Source organism: Solanum stenotomum, chromosome 10, assembly GCF_019186545.1.
Source record: "Solanum stenotomum isolate F172 chromosome 10, ASM1918654v1, whole genome shotgun sequence".
NCBI lineage: Eukaryota > Viridiplantae > Streptophyta > Magnoliopsida > Solanales > Solanaceae > Solanum > Solanum stenotomum.
The window spans coordinates 55,490,394-55,509,279 of NC_064291.1; the positions used below are offsets into that span (position 1 = coordinate 55,490,394).

Here is an 18,886-nt window from a genome sequence, read left to right on the forward strand (position 1 = left end):
CTACAAATTACAAGGTCTTCTCATGTTAAAATAATAAAAGATATATTTTAAAATATTGATCAAAATTTACACAGTTTGAATCTTGAAAGCGAAATATGTCACATTAATTAAGACTGATGGACCACTTTATAATAATCTGAAAACAAAACAACTTTTTTTCTTCAAATGATACAAATGGAAAGTTCAGAATTTTCTTCTCTATTTATCTTTTTAGCCTTGTCAGGAATATATTCAATGCCTGTGATAATAACAAGGGCTCAATTTTTCATATTTTTTCTCAAATGAATATTTTTGTTGCAGAAATTAGTTGTAAAGTTCATTTGAACTGAAACTGGAAATAGTAACTAATCAATTTGCAAGTAGAAGAAAATATCTATCAAAAGATTTTCCAACAAAGAATCCTAAGCTGTGATCCATACTTTTTTGAGAAAAAAGACAAATATATCTTCGAACTATCGTAAATGGTATGCAGATACCCTCCGTCATACTTTTGGGATATTGGTACCCCTGTCGTCCCAAAACTAGAGCATGTATGCCCTTTACTCTAACGGTAGACTAAATAGGGCGCAATCTTATCCGTCGATTCGATATTTAATAAATGTCAGATTTGTGGATAAGATTATGACGTGTATATGTCCTTAGTATGAAGGGTATATATGTTCCAGTTTTTGGACGACATGGACACCAATGTCTCAAAAGTATAACGGAAAGTATTTATATACCATTTACGATAGTTCGAGGGTATATTTGTCCTTTTTCCCTACTTTTTTTTGCCCGCTTAACACACTAATTTCACGGGATACTTGTTGCCTCTCATCAACATAAGTAACACAAATTTCACGGGATACTTGTTTCCTAACATCAGCATACTCATGAGCAATATATTTTCAACAATTATAATTTATCAACTCGAATAAATTTAAATTTAANCTATCAAAAGATTTTCCGACAAAGAATCCTAAGCTGTGATCCATACTTTCTTGAGAAAAAAGAAAAAATATATCTTCGAACTATCGTAAATGGTAGCAAATACCCTCCGTCATACTTTTGGGATATTGGTGCCCCTGTCGTCCCAAAACTAGAGCATGTATGCCCTTTACTCTAACGGAAGACTAAATAGGGAGCAATCTTATCCGTCGATTCGATATTTAATAAATGTCGGATCTGTGGATAAGATTATGACGCGTATATGTCCTTAGTATAAAGGGTATATATGTTCTAATTTTTGGACGACATGGACACCAATGTCTCAAAAGTATAACAGAAAGTATTTATATACCATTTACGATAGTTCGAGGGTATATTTGTCCTTTTTCCCTACTTTTTTTTGCCCGCTTAACTCACTAATTTCACGGGATACTTGTTGCCTTTCATCAACATAAGTAACACAAATTTCACGGGATACTTGTTTCCTCGCATCAGCATACTCATGAGCAATATATTTTCAACAATTATAATTTATCAACTCGAATAAATTTAAATTTAATTTTCATTGTTGAGCTAAGTTTTCATTCATTACTTTAATATAGTACTATGTTAGATTACTGACTATTTACTATATAATTTTCCAACCTCCATACCCTTCAAACCTTGAGAACACGCACAAAATAAGCGTGTTATTAACCTGTTCAAACTTAAATGAGTTGGGCGGATCATGATTTTATGGGCTGATTTTGCCACCCCTGGGTGGAATCAATGCCATCCATGAAACTGTAGATAAAAAAGCACTCTGAAGCCACAAGTTCTAAGGCTGAAAGCATGACAAGAAGCTTTAAGGAGAATCTACTGCATACCGATAACTAAACGAAGAAACAACCTGTCCCAAAACATGTCAAAATAGTCATGAGGACTTTCAGTTTATCTAGTAGGTGAGCTAGTTCAATAAGAGGATATAAAATCCAACTAACCGAGATCATCAACGATATGTAGACTCTAGGCGTTGAGTGGTGGATTCAATTCCTGCGAGAGCTGCATTCTTGCGTTGCTTAATTTCCCTTAGCTTTGCTTGAGCTACCTCCAACTGAGTGCCAAGTTCTTGTCTCTTGGCTTCTGCAACTTCTTGTGCTACTTTATATTTTATCATATCACGTTTCAGACGTTCATCTTCGTGTTCCATACGTTCTAGCTCTTGCTTCAGAACTTCAATGTGCCTCTTCAAAGATCCAATTTTCTCTTTGACCTTCTCATGTTCTCCATGAGTACGAACGATAACCTCATCAACATCATTTGCAGTACGCATAGCATTTAAATAACTTCCTCCCCACACCGAGAAGGACAACGAGGTTTCTTCTCTCTCTGCATCACATAAATTGTAGCGATGTTCAATGTACTCTGTGACGTCTTTGTAAAAAGAGCCATAATCAACACCAAATCCTTTCAAATATGTAAAGGTAGTATTGGCCTGATGAACCATACAGTCAATGTCATCGCTCCCAGAAATAAGCAGCTTCTGCACCAATATATACTGAACTTTAAGAATTACTTTCTTCAATTCTTCATCAAGCATCTCGGGCGTACGATTTGTCCTTGGGGGTTTCTTCAGTCTTAATAAAGGATTTATCTTTAACTTTGTTTCTATTTGCTCATCCTCACTATTAAAGGGAACTTCCAAAGGACTATGACTGGTTGATCCCAATGGTAGCCCGGGAGGTGGGGTGACTGGCTCCGGAGCATTTGCAGTCGCAGAAACTTGTACTGGAACTACTCTGGTCGACCCCGATGGTGGTGTAGGAGGTGAAACTGCTGGAGCTTCCGTAACTAATTGTGGCAGTCACATTAACAACATCAACAACTTAAAGTTAAAACTTACTGAGAAGTTTCATCATTATAACAATTCTAATTCATGTTGGCAAAACGTAAAGACGCGGACTTTTAACAGGAATCTTGGACTGAAAAGATGTTGAAAAAAGTTGATGGAAGACAAATGATAACAGAGGTGACCGGTTCTCCTTACCGTGATTTCGATTGTGCAGAAACAAAAGAAATAATTTTATAGCACCAATACGAACAAGTTCAGGTCCGCTATATGAACCCTCCTCGTTGATCATGTTTCTCCCTTTAAAAATTCATCAAATGCACTTTTATCATTTACGTTGGAATTTTAAACAATATGTGAACTACTTTACTAGTAACCTCTACATAGAAAAAAGGAAATGGAACCTTGAACCAAAACAGAATGTTACTTCACTAGATTAAAAATCATTAATCATGAAGCAAAAATAAGGAGTGGGGAAAGGAGGAGGCTTACCATCTGATATCTTTCTCCGAGGGCGACCTGAGCGACGCCGTGAAGGTTGTGAGGCTGGCATTTCTGTTGTTGCCATGGATGGAATCCAACATCAACAACATGGAAATACATAGTTTGAGAAATTAGATCAAGCAAAGGAAAACGATAAATGCTTAACGGTTGAAACTTAGCTAAAAGTAAATAGAGCTAACAGTGGAACATATTTTTGTGGTCTCAACTATATCATACTCTCTTATTTCCCTCTTTTCCTTTTTCACATCAAAGCTTTACAAATGGCAAACCGGAACGAAAATTCATTTACAACAACTATCCTCATTCCTAAACAACTTGGGGACAGCTAGTCGGCTATATGAACTTTCAATGATCATGAACCAAAACAGGATGTTAGTTTTCTAGATTTAAAATCATTAATCATGAAGCAAAAGTACGGAGCGGGAAAAGGAAGAGGCTCACCATCTGAATTCTGTTTCGGAGGGCGACCAGGTCTGCGTCGTGAAGCTGTCACTTCAATATTAACATGGAAAGATTTAGTTTAAGAAATTGGAAGAAGTAAAGGAAAAAGATACATGCTTAACTGTTAGAACTTACTGAAGCTTTAGCTTAAGAAGATGCAGGACGTTTTAAAAGTTAAAACTTCTTGAAAATTACTAAACCTTTAGTCAAAAACAGATGTAAGCTTTATGTTGCAACTTACTGAAAACTTACTAAATCTTACTGAAAACCAGCTCAATGCCTCGTTCCTTAAACAAGTTGGACACGACTATATGATCTCTCACATATCACATTTCTCTTCATTCTTCAAATTCTACCTAGTGTTTTAATCTCCTAAAACTCCCCCATTGATATAGGGTAGAAGGGTAGCAGGTAGTTTCCCGAGGGAGAGATAGGGAGCTAGCCTCCTTTTCTCATCTTCTTATTTAGTAGTCTTACCCAGTATTTGCATAGTATTCTTTTTATTCAATCGCACTACTACATGTTACTTCGATTGTTTTGTTGATCTTGCTATTGTATTGTTATTGTCTTTTCTATCTACTATCATGTTATGACTACACTTCTTTTGAGCAGACCGAGGGTCTATCGGAAATAACCTCACTATCCCACAAAGGAAGGGGTAAGATTTGTATACATTCTGCCCTCCTTTCTATCCCAATTTATGTGGTATCCTTTCTGTTAGTCCCAAAAAGAATCACATTTTCTTATTTGACAACTATTTAGCAACACCATTTCCATTTGTCTCGCTTAACATTTTATTGTCAAGAAAAGTCAACTAAAAGTTACTACTCCCTTTATCCCAATTTATGTGACACTTTTCATTTGTAAGAGTCAAAAAGTTCCAGTTTGACCAAGAATTTGCGGAATCTTCAATTTTGAAATGAAATTTATATATTAGTAAATCAAGTAAAAATTATTATTATTCACAATAAGTGCCAATTCAAAATATTAAAAGATACTCCCTTTGTCCATAATTACTTGTCCACTCTTGAATTGACACATCTATTAAGGATTAACATAAAAAATTTACCATTTTACTCTTATTAATTATGAAGTGAATGAATTAAAAATTTAAGATTTTCAATAAGTTTACCTTTTTCAAAATTATTTAATTTAGGGTATAATAAGTTCAAAAAAAAATTGTCTTTTCTTGATTTGTCAAAATGAATAAGTTAAACATAGACTTGTTTGAATCTCAAAATCCAAAAACTGTCACATAAATTGAGATAGAGCGAATACTAAAATAACTTTGATAAGGGCAATTTGGTAAATATAACAAAGTTTTTCTATTACTATTTCTTAAATTCCGTATCCCGTCAAACAATGTCACGTAAATTGGGACGAAGAAACCTTAGAATCAAAATAGAATGCTTCTCATGTCCAACAAAATGCAACTACAGATAATTTAGTCAGACCCTAATACGGATACCAAACGCTAGACGGAAACCCAAATGTTGATGGAAAATCATAAAGCAAGAGTAGGTAGCTAGCTCACCATCTGATCTCTGTTTCCGAGGGCGACCCGGTGTACGTGGACGGGGCTGGAACTGGACAGGAATATAGAGATTTGGGGCAACTCTTTCTCTTAAACTGCACCTTTTACCAGAAAGTTCATTAACAGACCCAACTTTCCTCTTATCATCTTGCATGTAACTATCATCAATACTCATTCTTTTGCACAAAGTTTTTGTAAACCCAGGTGGAATTTCTATTGTTTTTGACATTGATTAGCTTCCTTCTGCTGCTTAAAAGGGGATCTTTAAATACATGAAAAATTAGCTGAATTTTTGAAGGGGAAGAGGTTCAAGAGAGATTAAAAATGGTGGAAAAATGGAGCTAATGATAAAACAAAGATAATGGTGGAATTTTCTTATAAGTAATTTTGGTTTGGTTTGCAGAAACACAAAAAAAGAACAACAGGTGCAGTGGAGGAGTGTGGGAAAAAGAGCTGAAATACTAGTGCAACTTTCGAGATTTTTAAATCATATTTGATTGTTTATATTTATTTGTTCACCGTATTAAAAATAAATGTCTATTTTAAAAAAATTAAGAGGTAATTTAATTTATTATTAATTATAGCTATTTTTAAAAATATTAATTTTATTATATTCAAAATGACATAGTAAAATTATCATGAATATGTCAAATAAAAATTTGACAAATAAAAATGGCTTACTTCATATGATAAAAATTCGTAACATATTGGTGTATTGATATTGTTCACTTTGAGCCTAGGTTCATAGGCTTTAAAATCATCGCTATGGTGTAAGTCGTGCATAGTTATATATCTAACATCTTTTGTGCTTTGTTGATTTGAGACTCTTATCGTAAGCTAGAGTGTCACATACACTCCACTCTTATGGACTGAACGTCCTTGTTGATGTTTGTCTCATCATACAGAAATTGTCTAAACTCAACATTGTGATTTGCTCTATTTTTTCAAAATTTACTTAAGCTCAATTAAACTTTGATCCGCTATCAACAGAGCTGACACAAAACTAATTACTCAGGAAAAATGATAACTTTGAAGTACTACATCCAAAACTTAATAATTTCTTTTAGTACTCTCTAACAAGGGTTGCATTCAAGTTTATAACGAGTACATAAGAGAAATGCATTTGACACCCTATCATAAATAAGAGTTTGTATCAGTAAAATATAGAAATTAAAAGGTTATGTTGACAATGAAAGTTAATTAATTGGGAAAAAAATAAAGGGAATAAAATTATTATTAGATAATTTAAACAAAAGGTTATTGATTTTTCAAATTCATAGATTTTTCATTTCTATCCACAAAAATCCATTGGAAAAAACAAACCTAGAAGTTTTTTTTATTTATTTATTTGATTGCATGAAATTCAAGAATTCTAGGGAGTTCTTTATTCACTACCATCAAGTTTCTTTTTTTATGGGGAAGAAAGAAGAAAAATAGAAAGAAAATTTCAAAGAAATAGATAAAAGGGGAAAGAAGAAAAAATTTAAAGAAAAATGATGAAAATAACAATAATATTGTGACTATAAAAGATTTTGAAATTTTGTGATCTTAACCGAGAGATATGAATGATATAATCAAATCACACCTCGAATCTCACGATTTTGATGGTGTCATTTATAAGGTAAGTATATAAAATGAAAATAACTATAATGAAAATTTTACTAACTATGAACACGACATTCTTTACCAACAACTTAAAAAAGAAAAAAAAGACACATAAATTAAACAAATGAATCATGACATTGATGATAACAATAACTATGCTTCAATCCCAAACAAATTAAAATCGATTACATGTATTCCTACTAATCATATGTCTTCATAAACTCAAGAAACCACAGTTAACTTGTAGATGAAAATGTCACCAATACATCAGAAAATTGTCCAACAAAGATCCCCCAAGTTGTGGTCCATTCCTTTTTTAATATCGGGGCGAGCTTGCACATAGCTCGACTAATTTCACGAAGTACCTAATACATTTCACCAGCATCGATACTGGGTAACTCTATCTACTAAGCACCACACAAACAAAACTGAAAGGCAAAATATATAAGAGAGGTTCAAATTATTGAAAATTGGTACTACTTTGCTAGATCCCAAAACAAAAAACATGTTCAACTAGAGACTTACACACTAGTGTGCATTACCATCATTTCATGTTTCTCTTCTATCTTTCTTCTACATAAGACTGTAGCCGTCGCGTGGTGGATTCAATCCCTTGGAGAGCTTCATTCCTGCGCCGCTCAGCATCCATCTGCACTGCTCTAGCTTCATTGATTTGGGTACTGACTTTTTCAACCTCATCTTGTGCAATCCTATAGGCTGCTCTATGCTTTTGCTCGTCATCTTTCATGCACTTCTCATCTTGTTCAATAACAGCAACCTGTTGTTCCAAGCTGGGAATCACTTCTTTCAATTGCTGAATCATTTCTCTTACATCTTCTATTAGCTTCTTCGATTTTTCCTTCTTCTCCTTATCCTTCTCCTGTTTTGCTTGAGTATGTTCGATTTCCTTTTCAATATTATACGCACGAAGAACAGCATCTAAATGTTGTTTCTCCAATTCGGAAACAGAACACATATCTCCATCTCTCTCTGCAATGAACAAATCATATTTGTAAGAAATCATGTTCTTGACATCTTGGTAGAATGACCCATAATCATCACCGATCCAATTCAATGTGGAGAAAGCACCATTTGCAAAGTTAACCATGTCATCCACACTGGTGGTCGTACCAGAGGAGATACGAGACACCAATACAGACTGGACTTCATCAGTCAACACTCTTTTTGACTTTTCAGGCATTTGGTTTTGGGAAGAAGGTGTTTGTTTAGGTGTCTCCAGTCTTGATAAAGGATTCACCTTCAAATTTGTCTCTCTCTGATCATCTTCTTCATCACAAGGAATCAGTGAAGGCATATCATTGATTGATCCCAATGGTTGCGCAGGAGGTGGGGGAACTAAATCTGAATTTGTCCTCATCGAAACTTGCTCAGGAATAATTTCGTTTGATCTTATTGGTGGCACAGGAGGTGGGGGAACTAGCTCTGACTTTGTGCTCATCGAAACTTGCTCAGGAATATTTTCGTTTGATCCTGTTGGTGGCACAGGAGATGGGGGAACTAGCTCTGAATTTGTGCTCATCGAAACTTGCTCAGGAATGTTTTTGTTTGATCCTGTTGGAGGCACAAGAGGTGGGGGAACTAGCTCTGAATTTGTGCTCATCGAAACTTTCTCAGGAATATTTTGGTTTGATCCTATTGGCGGCACATGAGGTGGGAGAACTACCTCTGGAGCATTTGTCGCCGCTGTCACATTAACAATGTCAACAGTTCAGTATATTAAAAAAACAACGAAACATAGTTGTTAACAGAACCTATTTAAGAATTTACTAAGAAAATGTAGTTTATATAGTACTTTTGAATGAAGAAACACATGATAGTACTGTAGAAGAACATAAAAAATTTGAGAATGCAGAAACACTGATTGTTGAAGATGAGTTGAGCTCAAAAAAATAAATAAGAGTTGAGAGTAAGTAATGTTCTCTGTTTCCTTCGAGACGTTCTACAGGTTGAGGAAATGCATCACACAAAATGCGGCAGTTATCGGGAAGCTCTATATCTTAAACTACATGGCCTTTTAACAGGAAATTCTAGATTGGAGTTTCTCTGCCATTATCAAAAGGGTGGGAAATGAAAATAGAGGTAGCCGGTTATCCTTTCAGCGGTTTTGGTTATACAAAATAAATAATAAAAAATAGTGTTATAGCACCAGTACAATGAAACATATTGGAATTTTGTCATTTTATACATCAATAATAACAACGCTAATTCCTAAACAAGTTCGGATCGTCTATATGAGCCCTCACTGATCATATTTTATGTTTTAAAAATTTGTTCACCTTTATCATTTATATAGGAACTTAATAAATTAGTGAACTACTTTAATATGCCCCCAACAGAGAAAAAAATAGAATGTTCACGAGGCATAAGTACAGAGTGAGGAAAGGTGGAGGCTCACCATCTGATCTCTTTCTCTGGGGACGACCAGGACCACGCCGCAAAGGTTGTGAGGCTGAACTTTCTGTTGTTTTCATGGATGGCATTTCAACATCAAAGACATGGAAATATTAGTTTAAGATATTGGAAGTAAGTAAAGGATAAAAATATAAGCTTAACAATTTAAACTTACTGAAGCTTTAGCTTAAGAATATTTATGCTTTAACTTTTTTTTTATAAGGGAAAGGTTTATTGACTAAGTACCAAGAAGGTACAAAAACCAAAAGTTACAAAAGACTGCTGGGAATATCCATACAGTCAATTACAACATTTCCCTAGCAGCTCCAAAAACTCCATTTATTGATCTATATTATCAAGGAAACTACTTTTACACCACCAAAACAAATTATGTAAACACTTGTTTTTAACTCTAGAAATATGGTCTTTTTGCCCATCAAAACAAGCTTTATTTCTTTCTAGCCAGATAGTCCAGAATATGCACAAAGGTATAGTTCTCCAGATTTGCTTCAAAGTTTTGTGTGTTCGCTGGTGCTGCCAACTCTCCAATAATTCCTTCACACGCTGAGGCATGATCCAAGAGATCCCGCAAATACTGAAGAAAAATTCCCAACATTGTCTAGCTATTCTGCAATGCAAAAAAAGGTCATTCACAGTCTCCAAATCTTCTTCACATAAGTAACATCTATTACTTAGTGCAAAACCCTTTTTCTGAAGATTATCCTGTGCAAGGCAAGCTCCCCATGCTGCAATCCAACCAAAACAAACTACCTTTATAGGTGCCTTAGTTCTCCAAATCCCTTTCCATGGCCAACTAGTATCCCAAAATCTCGTTTGCTTCATTATAAGGCTATAACACTTTTTAACTGAGAAGGTTCCATCATTACTAGCTATCCATACTAGTGAATCCCCCTTGCTCTGATCAATGTGGGTATAATCCAGTTGAAGGAGCAATTGACAGAAGTCGTCAATTTCCCAATCATTCAAATTCCTTCTAAAATTCATCTGTCATCCCGTGTTGGAATAAAAATCAGCCACAACTCCATCTTTGTTATTGCAACAACTGAAAAAAATAGGAAATCTTTGTTTCAAGCACACATCACCCGTCCATAAGTCCGTCCAAAATCTTATTTTTGCTCCATTCCCCACCTCCAATTTGGTGAATTGTTGAAACTCGACCCATAATTTACAAATCCCTTTCCATACTCCCTCTTTAGAGTATGAAATATTTGAATGGGGATTCCAGCCTTGTCTGCTACCATAGATTGCTTCAACTATTTTGATCCAGACCACCACTTCGTACCTGCTAAATCTCCAAAGCCACTTAAACAACATGTTTTTGTTGTGCTATCTCAAGTTTCTAATTCCCAATCCACCCCCTTCCTTTGCCCTAGTGACCACTTGCCATCTAACGAAGTGAAACTTTTTATTGCTCCTATTTCCTTCCCATTAGAACTTATTCCTCATAGAGTTCATCTTTCTTTCAATTGCATCAGGCATAGCAAATAATGACATTAGATAGGAAGGCATACTATCTAAAATGCTGTTAATCAATGTGAATCTTCCCCAAAGTGACAAATATTATTTCTTCCAGGGAGTTAATTTGTTGGCACATCTATCCAAAACTCCTTGCCAAATATTCTGGTCATTCCTTCTCACTCCCAATGGAAATCCAAGGTAAACTATAGGGAATTTTTCCACCTGACACCCCAAAATATTTGCCAAGTCTCCTATACAGTCATCCGCATTTATACTAAATATACAACTCTTTCCCAGATTTACTTTCAATCCAGACAGTGCTTCAAAAATCAGTAGAATTCCTCTAAGATAAAGAAATTGTTCTTTATCTGCCTCACATAATAAATGAGTGTCGTCTGCATACAAAATATGAGACAACATTACATTGTTACAATTGTTTCTCCCAATACACAACCCCTTGATCCAACCCAATTGTTCAGCCCTTTTTAACAAGTTGCTCAACAATTTCATTATTAAAACAAATAGATAAGGAGATAGGGGGTCTCCTTGTCTCAACCCTCTTTGAGACTTGAAATAGCCATGAGGACCTCCGTTTATTAAGATGGAAACTCTAACTGTAGAAATACAGAATCTAATCCAGTCAAGCCATTTGTTCCCAAAATTCATCAACTTCATGACATTGATCAAGCAAGCCCAATTAACATGATCATAAGCCTTTTCAAGATCAAGCTTGCAGGCTATACCTCTCTTCTTCATTTTCAACAAATGTTCCACACTTTCGTTAGCCACCAAAGCTGCATCTATTATTTGTCTACCTTTAATGAAGGCATTCTAATGATGAGAGATCAAATTGTCAACAACCAGTTTCAATCTTTCAGCCAACAACTTAGCCAATATCTTATATACACTTCCTAAAAGACTAATTGGTCTGAAGTTTTTTATCTCCACTGCTCCCTTCTTTTTAAGTATCAAAGCTATGAAGGTAGAATTTATGTTTCTATCAAAGGTGCCTTTCCGTTGAATAGCATCCACAACATTCCATACGTCATCTTTGACAGTATTCCAACACTTCTGGAAGAAATGAAGATTAAAACCATCCGGACCTGGTGCTTTGTCACCATCAAAAGAGTTGATTACTCTTTCCACTTCTTCAAAAGTGAAAGGCCTCTCCAACCACTCTTTATCTTCGTCTGATAATTTTCTCAGATTATCATCTTCCCAGCTTGGTCTCCAAACTTCAGTTTCAGTAAAAAGATCTTGATAAAATCCCTGAATATGGTCCTTAATCAACTCATCATCCTCAACAGTTCGAACATGACAATAGATATAAGACACATCAATTAAAACGAATGAATCACGACGACGCTAATGATAACAATAACTATGTCTTAATTCCAAACAAATTGAAATCGATTATATGATGATATATTTAGCCCCTGGGCTTAACTCAACCTCATAGGATAGCTTATAAGGGGAGGGGAGGATTGCCCAAGTCCATATAAGGAGACCAAACCAACCATCCCCCACTTGAGGTATTTGCCCTAGAATCCTATGAGTCTGCCTCTGGAACTACTTTAATACTAAGTCCTACAAACAAGCCCTGAACTAAAACATCATGTAGCAGATATAAAATCATTAAGATAAAGTAAGAGGTTAGGTAGCTCACCATCTAATCTTTGTTTCGGAGGGCGACCTGGACCACGTCGTAAACCCTGGCCGTGTAATCGTAGAGAAGGGCCGAAAGGGGTGGGAACAAAGAAATCTGGGGAAGTCCTTTTTCTTGAATTGTGCCTCCTACCAGGAGAAGTTCGATCACCAACTCTGCGTTGATGATCGTCCATGATGGTAGGATCACAAATACTGTTTGTAGGTGAAATCGGGGCCAAAGGGCTTGGAATCACAGGTGGAGGTGGTATATCGTTTTTCTCCACCGACATTCTTACTTCTGCTTGAAAAGGGGCTTTTCTGAATGGAAAATTGAGGTGATAGCTCTAAAATCTAAGCGAAGAAGGAAAGATCTTTAAGAGAGAAATGATGGTCGAAATAGACAATTTCTTGATAGGAATAAAAATGGATTTTGGTTGATGAAGTAGTTCAGTGTGGGAAAAAAAACTCTAGAATGTTGTTACATTAAATTTTAGATTCAATAATATAATTCGATTGCGCCTCAAATCTGGTAATCTTGGTCATGTCATACAAGGCAAGTATATAAAATGAAGAAGAAAAAAAAGTCATGAAAATTTTACTAAATATCGAACATGACGTTCCTTTCAAACAAATTAAAAAGAAAAATAAGACTCATAAATTAAAACGAATGAATCACAATGACACTGATGATAACAATAACCAATTCAAAACAAATTGACATCTATTACATGAATCCCCCACTAATCACATTTCTTCATAAACACAAAACGACATGAGCAATATATTTTCAATCACTATGATATAATAGCTAGCATATAACTTAAATTATACGAACTTCAGGCGATAGGTGGTAGATTCTAAGTAATAAGTTCAAAATGATATTAAGGAAAACTTACTAAAGCTTTAGTGATAGATACATGCTTTAAACTTAAAAGTGTACTGAGAAATGAAAACAATCTGTATGTTTGGAAGTTAGAACATAATGAAAACAAACTAAATCTTTTTACTTCTGATGATGTATGCTTCAAATTTAGAACTTGATAGATGCTTTAGAGTTGCTTAAAAAATAGAGCTAACAGTGGAACTCACTCTATTGTTATATCAAGAGGACTAGTTCATTTGGTGAGTTCTCTGCAGTTAAGCCAACTGTGGAAATCACTCTACAGTTAGTCGTTCGTCCTTCTTCTTGTATCAACGGACTAACATTCTTCTATTGAGGGACTGACATTGGTCACTTGAACGACAGTAGTACGAGGACCTTCATCAGTAACTCCTTGAATAATATCAGGTGCAACATCTTCAATTTCTGTCTTCACTTCTTTTATTAATCCTGACTGTGACTGCATAGCTGGAGAGTATTGGTTTGGCCTATCTGATTTTTCACCACAACACTTATCCAACATCCTTTAGCTTTGGTTGCTGCTTCGGACTGATAAATTGATGCCACACAATCTTGAAGACCAACTGCAGGGGTGTTACACATGTAAATGAGCAAATTAATAGTAATCTGATCACCAAACTAACAAGTTAAAACAATGGAGCTGTTTATTTTCCATTAGTGAATAAACAAAGTGAACTCTGACAAATAATTCTTAAATTTCTATTATCAGAGTGAGCGATTAAGTAGGCGTTTTGACATAGTATTGGTTGAAACTTGAAACCAAAATAGGAGATTTTTGTTACATATCCACTTTTTGAAGACATTAACATAATCAAATGCAAATGTGCATATATAGTCAAATTACAGGATAAGAAGAACACAGTAGTTTTAAGGATTTCCTTGAAGCAAAAGACAGTAGTTAAGTCATTTTCGTACTAGAACATAGGAAGTTGACATAAAACAGAAGTAAAAAAGCAGTCTGATGCTGCAAGATTGTACATGCTAAAAGACAGAAAGCATGACAAGAAAATTTAAGGAGAATCTACTACATGACGATAACCAAATGAAGAAATAATTCTTGTCTGCTGCTGCAAATATGAACTCCCAAAACAGTTCAAGATGGTCAAGAGGACTTCCAGTTCATTTAGTAGGGAGCTTCTTCAATGAGTATCAAAAATCCAACTTATCGAGATTATCAAGAAATGTGGATTGTAGGTGTCGAGTGGTGGATTCAATTCCCTGGAGAGCTGCATTCTTGCGCTGCTCAATTTCCCTTTGCTTTGCTTGAGCTGCCTCCAACTGGGTGCCAAGTTCTTCCATCTTGGCTTTTGCAACTTCATGGGCTTCTTTGTATTTTATTTCGTTATGTTTCAGACACTCTTCTTCATGTTCGATACGTGCTACCTCTGTCTTCAGATCCTTGATTTGCCTCTTCAAAGTTTTCTTTTTATTCTTGGCCATCTCCAGTTCTCCTCGAGTACGCCCCAAATCTTCCTCAACATCATTTACACTAAGTATATCATTTTCATATTTTTTCTGCAATGCTGACAAAGACAACATAGTTTCTTCTTTCTCCATGTCTTGCAAATCACAGCAATATTTAATGTGTTCTGCGACATCTCTATAAGAAGAGCCATAATCTGCACCAAGCCCTTTCAAATATTTAAAGGTAGAATTGGCCTGATGGACCATGTAGTCAACGTCATTCCCAGAAGTAAGCAGATTCTGCACCAATAAAGACTCGACTTTAACAATTACTTTCTTCGAGTTTTCATCAAGAATGTGCTGGAGTGTATAATTTGTCTTAGGAGGATGCTTCAGTATTCTTGACGGATTTACATTTGACTTTGTCTCCTCTTCACCAGAGGGAACTTCCAAAGGCCTATATCTGGTTGACTCCAATGGAGATGGGGCAACTGCCTCTGGAGTACACCAATCACTGGTTGACCCCAATGGAATTGGGGCAACTGCCTCTGGAGTACTTGTTGTAACTGAAATTTGCAATGGACTATCTCTGGTCGACCCCGATGGTGATGCTGGAGGTGGTGAAACTGCTGGAGCTAACAGCATTAACAATTTAAAGTTAAAACTAAGGCTAGTTTATAAGATATATGCTTTATATTTACGACTTATTGAAAACATGCTAAATCTTTAGTTTAAAAAGATGTTTACTTTGAAGTTAGAACTTACTGAAAAATGTGAACTTTTTGTGTTATCTTTTTGTTAGCATACATATTACTCACCAAAAAGCTTCATCTTTGTGACACAATTCCAATTCATATTGGCAAACTTTAAAGTTTTATACATGACTCAAGCTCAAAATCATTAATAAGAGGCAAAAGTATGGCGAAATGAGGAGGCTCGCCTTCTGATCGCTGTTTTCTGGGGCGACCTGGTTGACGTCGCAAAGGTTGGGAGGCTGGACTTTTTGTTGCCACCATGGATGGCATTTCAACATCAACATGGAAAAATTTAGCTAAAGAAATTGGAAGAAGTAAAGGAAAAAGATTTATACTAAACAGTTATAGAACTTACTGAAGCAGGATGTTTTCAAGTTAGAATTTCTTGAAAACTAACTGAACCTTTAGTTAAAAAAAGATGTAAGCATTTAGTTTGTGAGGCCGAGTGTTCCAAAGTTAGAACTTCACATATGCTTTTTTGTGGTTTCAACTTTTTATATCAACTATACCTCAGTCCTAATCAAATTGGGAGTACCATATGAACTCTCACCAATCAGTTTAAAGTCACCTCATTCACTAGTATCATTTATATAGGAATGAAAAATATAGCGAATCAGGGGCGGATGTAGGCTTTAACATATGGCTTCCAAAAACCGAGTAGCTTTGGCCCAAATCCCATATATGTGATAAGATATCAAGTTTTCACACGGATTGACCCTATTTTGGGGTGGTCTTTAGTTTTTGCTCCTGCTACTCATTTAATGAAATTTTGTGAGTCAAAATACCGTTATCTATGATCTAATTTAAAGTTATCCAGCTAAAGGGCTAAAATTAAAGATCACAAATTTCAGGAGCAAAAATTCAAGACTACATACTAGCAAAAACTAAACACCATCTCAAAATAAAGGCATTCATGCAAATGACACACAAGAAATCAATATATATACAAAAAAAAAAAAACAGCCCGATGCACTAAAGCTCCAGCTATGAGCAGGGTTTGGGGAAGGGCCCGAGAACAAGGACCTATTGTATGCAGCTTAGGTGGTTGACCTAGAATTCGTAGAACTACTTTAATACTAAACCCCACAAAGAAACAACAATAATAACAGCATACCTACTAACAGCAGAATATACACAAATCTTGCCAGTACCTCATAGTACACTGAAAAACCCTCGACTCAAGTGAAACAAATCAAAGTAGTAATAAAAGGAAAAATGACCTAGAAAAACACACAGTAACATCAACAAAATAGCACGATCACCTAAACATAATAAACAACATATAAAAGCCCACAAATAAAAACAATGTTACTCATATAGTACTAGATATATAAAATCATATCTCTATCTCACCATCTGCCCTCTGTTTCGGAGGGCGACCTCGACCCCGTCGTAAACCTTGGTTGTGTAGTCGTGGAGAAGGGCGAAAATGGGTAGGAACATAGATATTTGGGGGAGCCCTTTTTCTTGAACTGCACCTTATAGGTACAATCTTAGCCAAAGGTATTGTAAACCCAGGTTTTATATCAGAATCAGAGTTTCCCTCTAACATTCTTAGTGATTTTTGCACTGCAAATAAAAAATAATAGCTCTAAAGCAAAGCAAAGAGCTTTAAGAGAGAAAATGGATGAAAAAGATTGTATCTTTGAGAGAAATAAAGGTGAAGATAGTGACAAAAATGGTGATGTTTTGTTGCAGAGAAGTAAATACAAGTGTGGGAAAAAAAAGGACATGCAAATATTGGAAAAAATTTACTATGGGAGAGATATAACTTGTATTAGTTGTGTGAGGGAGTTTTTTATTGCAATTATATTCTGATTTATGAGATCCATTTTTTTTTTTAATTTTTTGCCTTTTGTTTCTCTTTCATGGTCTTCTCTTCTTCTTTTTTCTTGCCAGTTTTTTTTTTTTAAAAATAAAATTATTTGAAAATCACTCAATTACTCCTTCAATTTTATAATATAAATAAAAATATTTTTTATGGTTAAATAATTACCTAAGATATTAATAGTCAAATTTAAATACAAATATTATTCATATTCGTATCATAGGATTAAACCATTTTTCATTTATCGTATTCTAAAATTTTCATCTTCCTAATTCATTTCTTTTTACTTCCACTTTTACGATAAATTTAAACATAAAAATTATTTAATTTTTTAAAATAATCTATTTTTAACTCAATTTTCACTTTTAATATTGTATTAAAGTACATTCAAACATGAACATCATTTTGAATATTTTTTACAAAAATCATTTTGAATATATAAAAATTTAATTATATTTGTACTTAGCGATTCAAATTTTCTGACAAAAATATTTCAATAATTTTTTTTTTTTTTTGCCAATTCCTAATATTGAGAGATATAATTTTGATAAAATTTTCAATTTAGAAGAAAAAAAAAAAGAAAAACTTTCGAAGTTGAAGAAGAAGGGTGTCCGGATTTTTATTTTTATTTTGGGATATGATGAGCTGAAAGAATAGTGGAGTCCATGATTCACTTTATTTATATTATTTAGTATAATTTTATTGGGTCATGTCAATTCTAAATCATATTTTCTCTTTCTTCCTAATGTTTGGAGATTTAAAGTCAAAGAATGGGCCCACTATATCCAAGTGTCAAGGAATTAGTGAAGTCTCACACAACTTTTGTTTATTGTGCCTCTACCATATTAAATTTTTTTCCAAATATTGTGAAGGAAAAAAGAAGAAGTAATCATTTGCTTCTTTTGTGATTGAGTGAAATTTGAGTTACTAGTTGAAGTGTTTTGACGCAAGTGACTTCTAAACTTTGTTAAATTCTTAGACTACGCATGACTACTTTCCTAATTGTGTTGGGGAGTAATGGAGATTGAGGATGGGTTGTATTTGTTGATTGAAATTGTTGTAAATGAAAGATGGAAAATAAAACGAGCTAAATGTGTCATATGTGACTTGAATTTGTTGAATAAGTCATGTGATAACTGATATTGAGGGGATAGAAGAGCATGAGTAAGCATTGATGTTGAGACAGATGATGTGTAATACTATGATGTGGTCGTGATATGGTTGTGATTGAGACAGATGATGTGTAATACTACGATGTGGTCGTGATATGGTTATGAGTGAGACAGATGATGTGGAAGAAATAAAACCAATTTTTCTACTAAAAGATACTTATGGAATTTTTTCCATTTTTCGAAATTCAAACTATTATAAAGTTTGATTAATATTTTAAGAAATATATTTTTAATGGTATTAATATGATTAAATGGAAAAATAAGACTCATAAATAAAATGAATGAATCACGACGATGATAGCAATATATTTTCATTAACTATGATTCCTTAGTTGTCAACATCAAAAGGTATGTAAGCCTCATGAATCTTTATGTTTTAATAGTTTATAAATTAATAAAATAAAATAAAAATAACAATGATAAAATTACATAGAAATATCAAGAAAATA

At 34.5% G+C, this 18,886-nt stretch overlaps 2 protein-coding genes across 3 annotated transcripts; both read right to left on the reverse strand.

The window, feature by feature from the left end:
- Positions 1 to 1,646: 1,646 nt before the first annotated feature.
- On the reverse strand, positions 1,647 to 17,156 carry LOC125843315 (uncharacterized). 2 transcript variants are annotated; one of them, XM_049522547.1, is made up of 4 exons: positions 5,235 to 5,646; positions 3,701 to 3,751; positions 3,248 to 3,310; positions 1,647 to 2,748 (listed from the first exon to the last, which is right to left on the reverse strand). In XM_049522547.1, the coding sequence occupies exons 1-4, from the start codon at positions 5,461 to 5,463 to the stop codon at positions 1,916 to 1,918; spliced, it is 1,176 nt and encodes a 391-aa protein (XP_049378504.1). In that variant the 5' UTR covers positions 5,464 to 5,646; the 3' UTR covers positions 1,647 to 1,915. The 2 variants fall into 2 exon arrangements, with proteins under 2 accessions (XP_049378504.1, XP_049378503.1); XM_049522546.1 differs by lacking the exons at positions 3,248 to 3,310; positions 3,701 to 3,751; positions 5,235 to 5,646 and adding an exon at positions 16,791 to 17,156 and having other exon boundaries at positions 1,650 to 2,748.
- LOC125843307 (formin-like protein 3) lies at positions 7,171 to 12,904 on the reverse strand. Its single transcript, XM_049522537.1, has 3 exons — positions 12,397 to 12,904; positions 9,256 to 9,318; positions 7,171 to 8,543 (listed from the first exon to the last, which is right to left on the reverse strand). Exons 1-3 carry the CDS (start codon positions 12,665 to 12,667, stop codon positions 7,402 to 7,404), a joined length of 1,476 nt encoding a protein of 491 aa, XP_049378494.1. The 5' UTR covers positions 12,668 to 12,904; the 3' UTR covers positions 7,171 to 7,401.
- Positions 17,157 to 18,886: the final 1,730 nt, after the last annotated feature.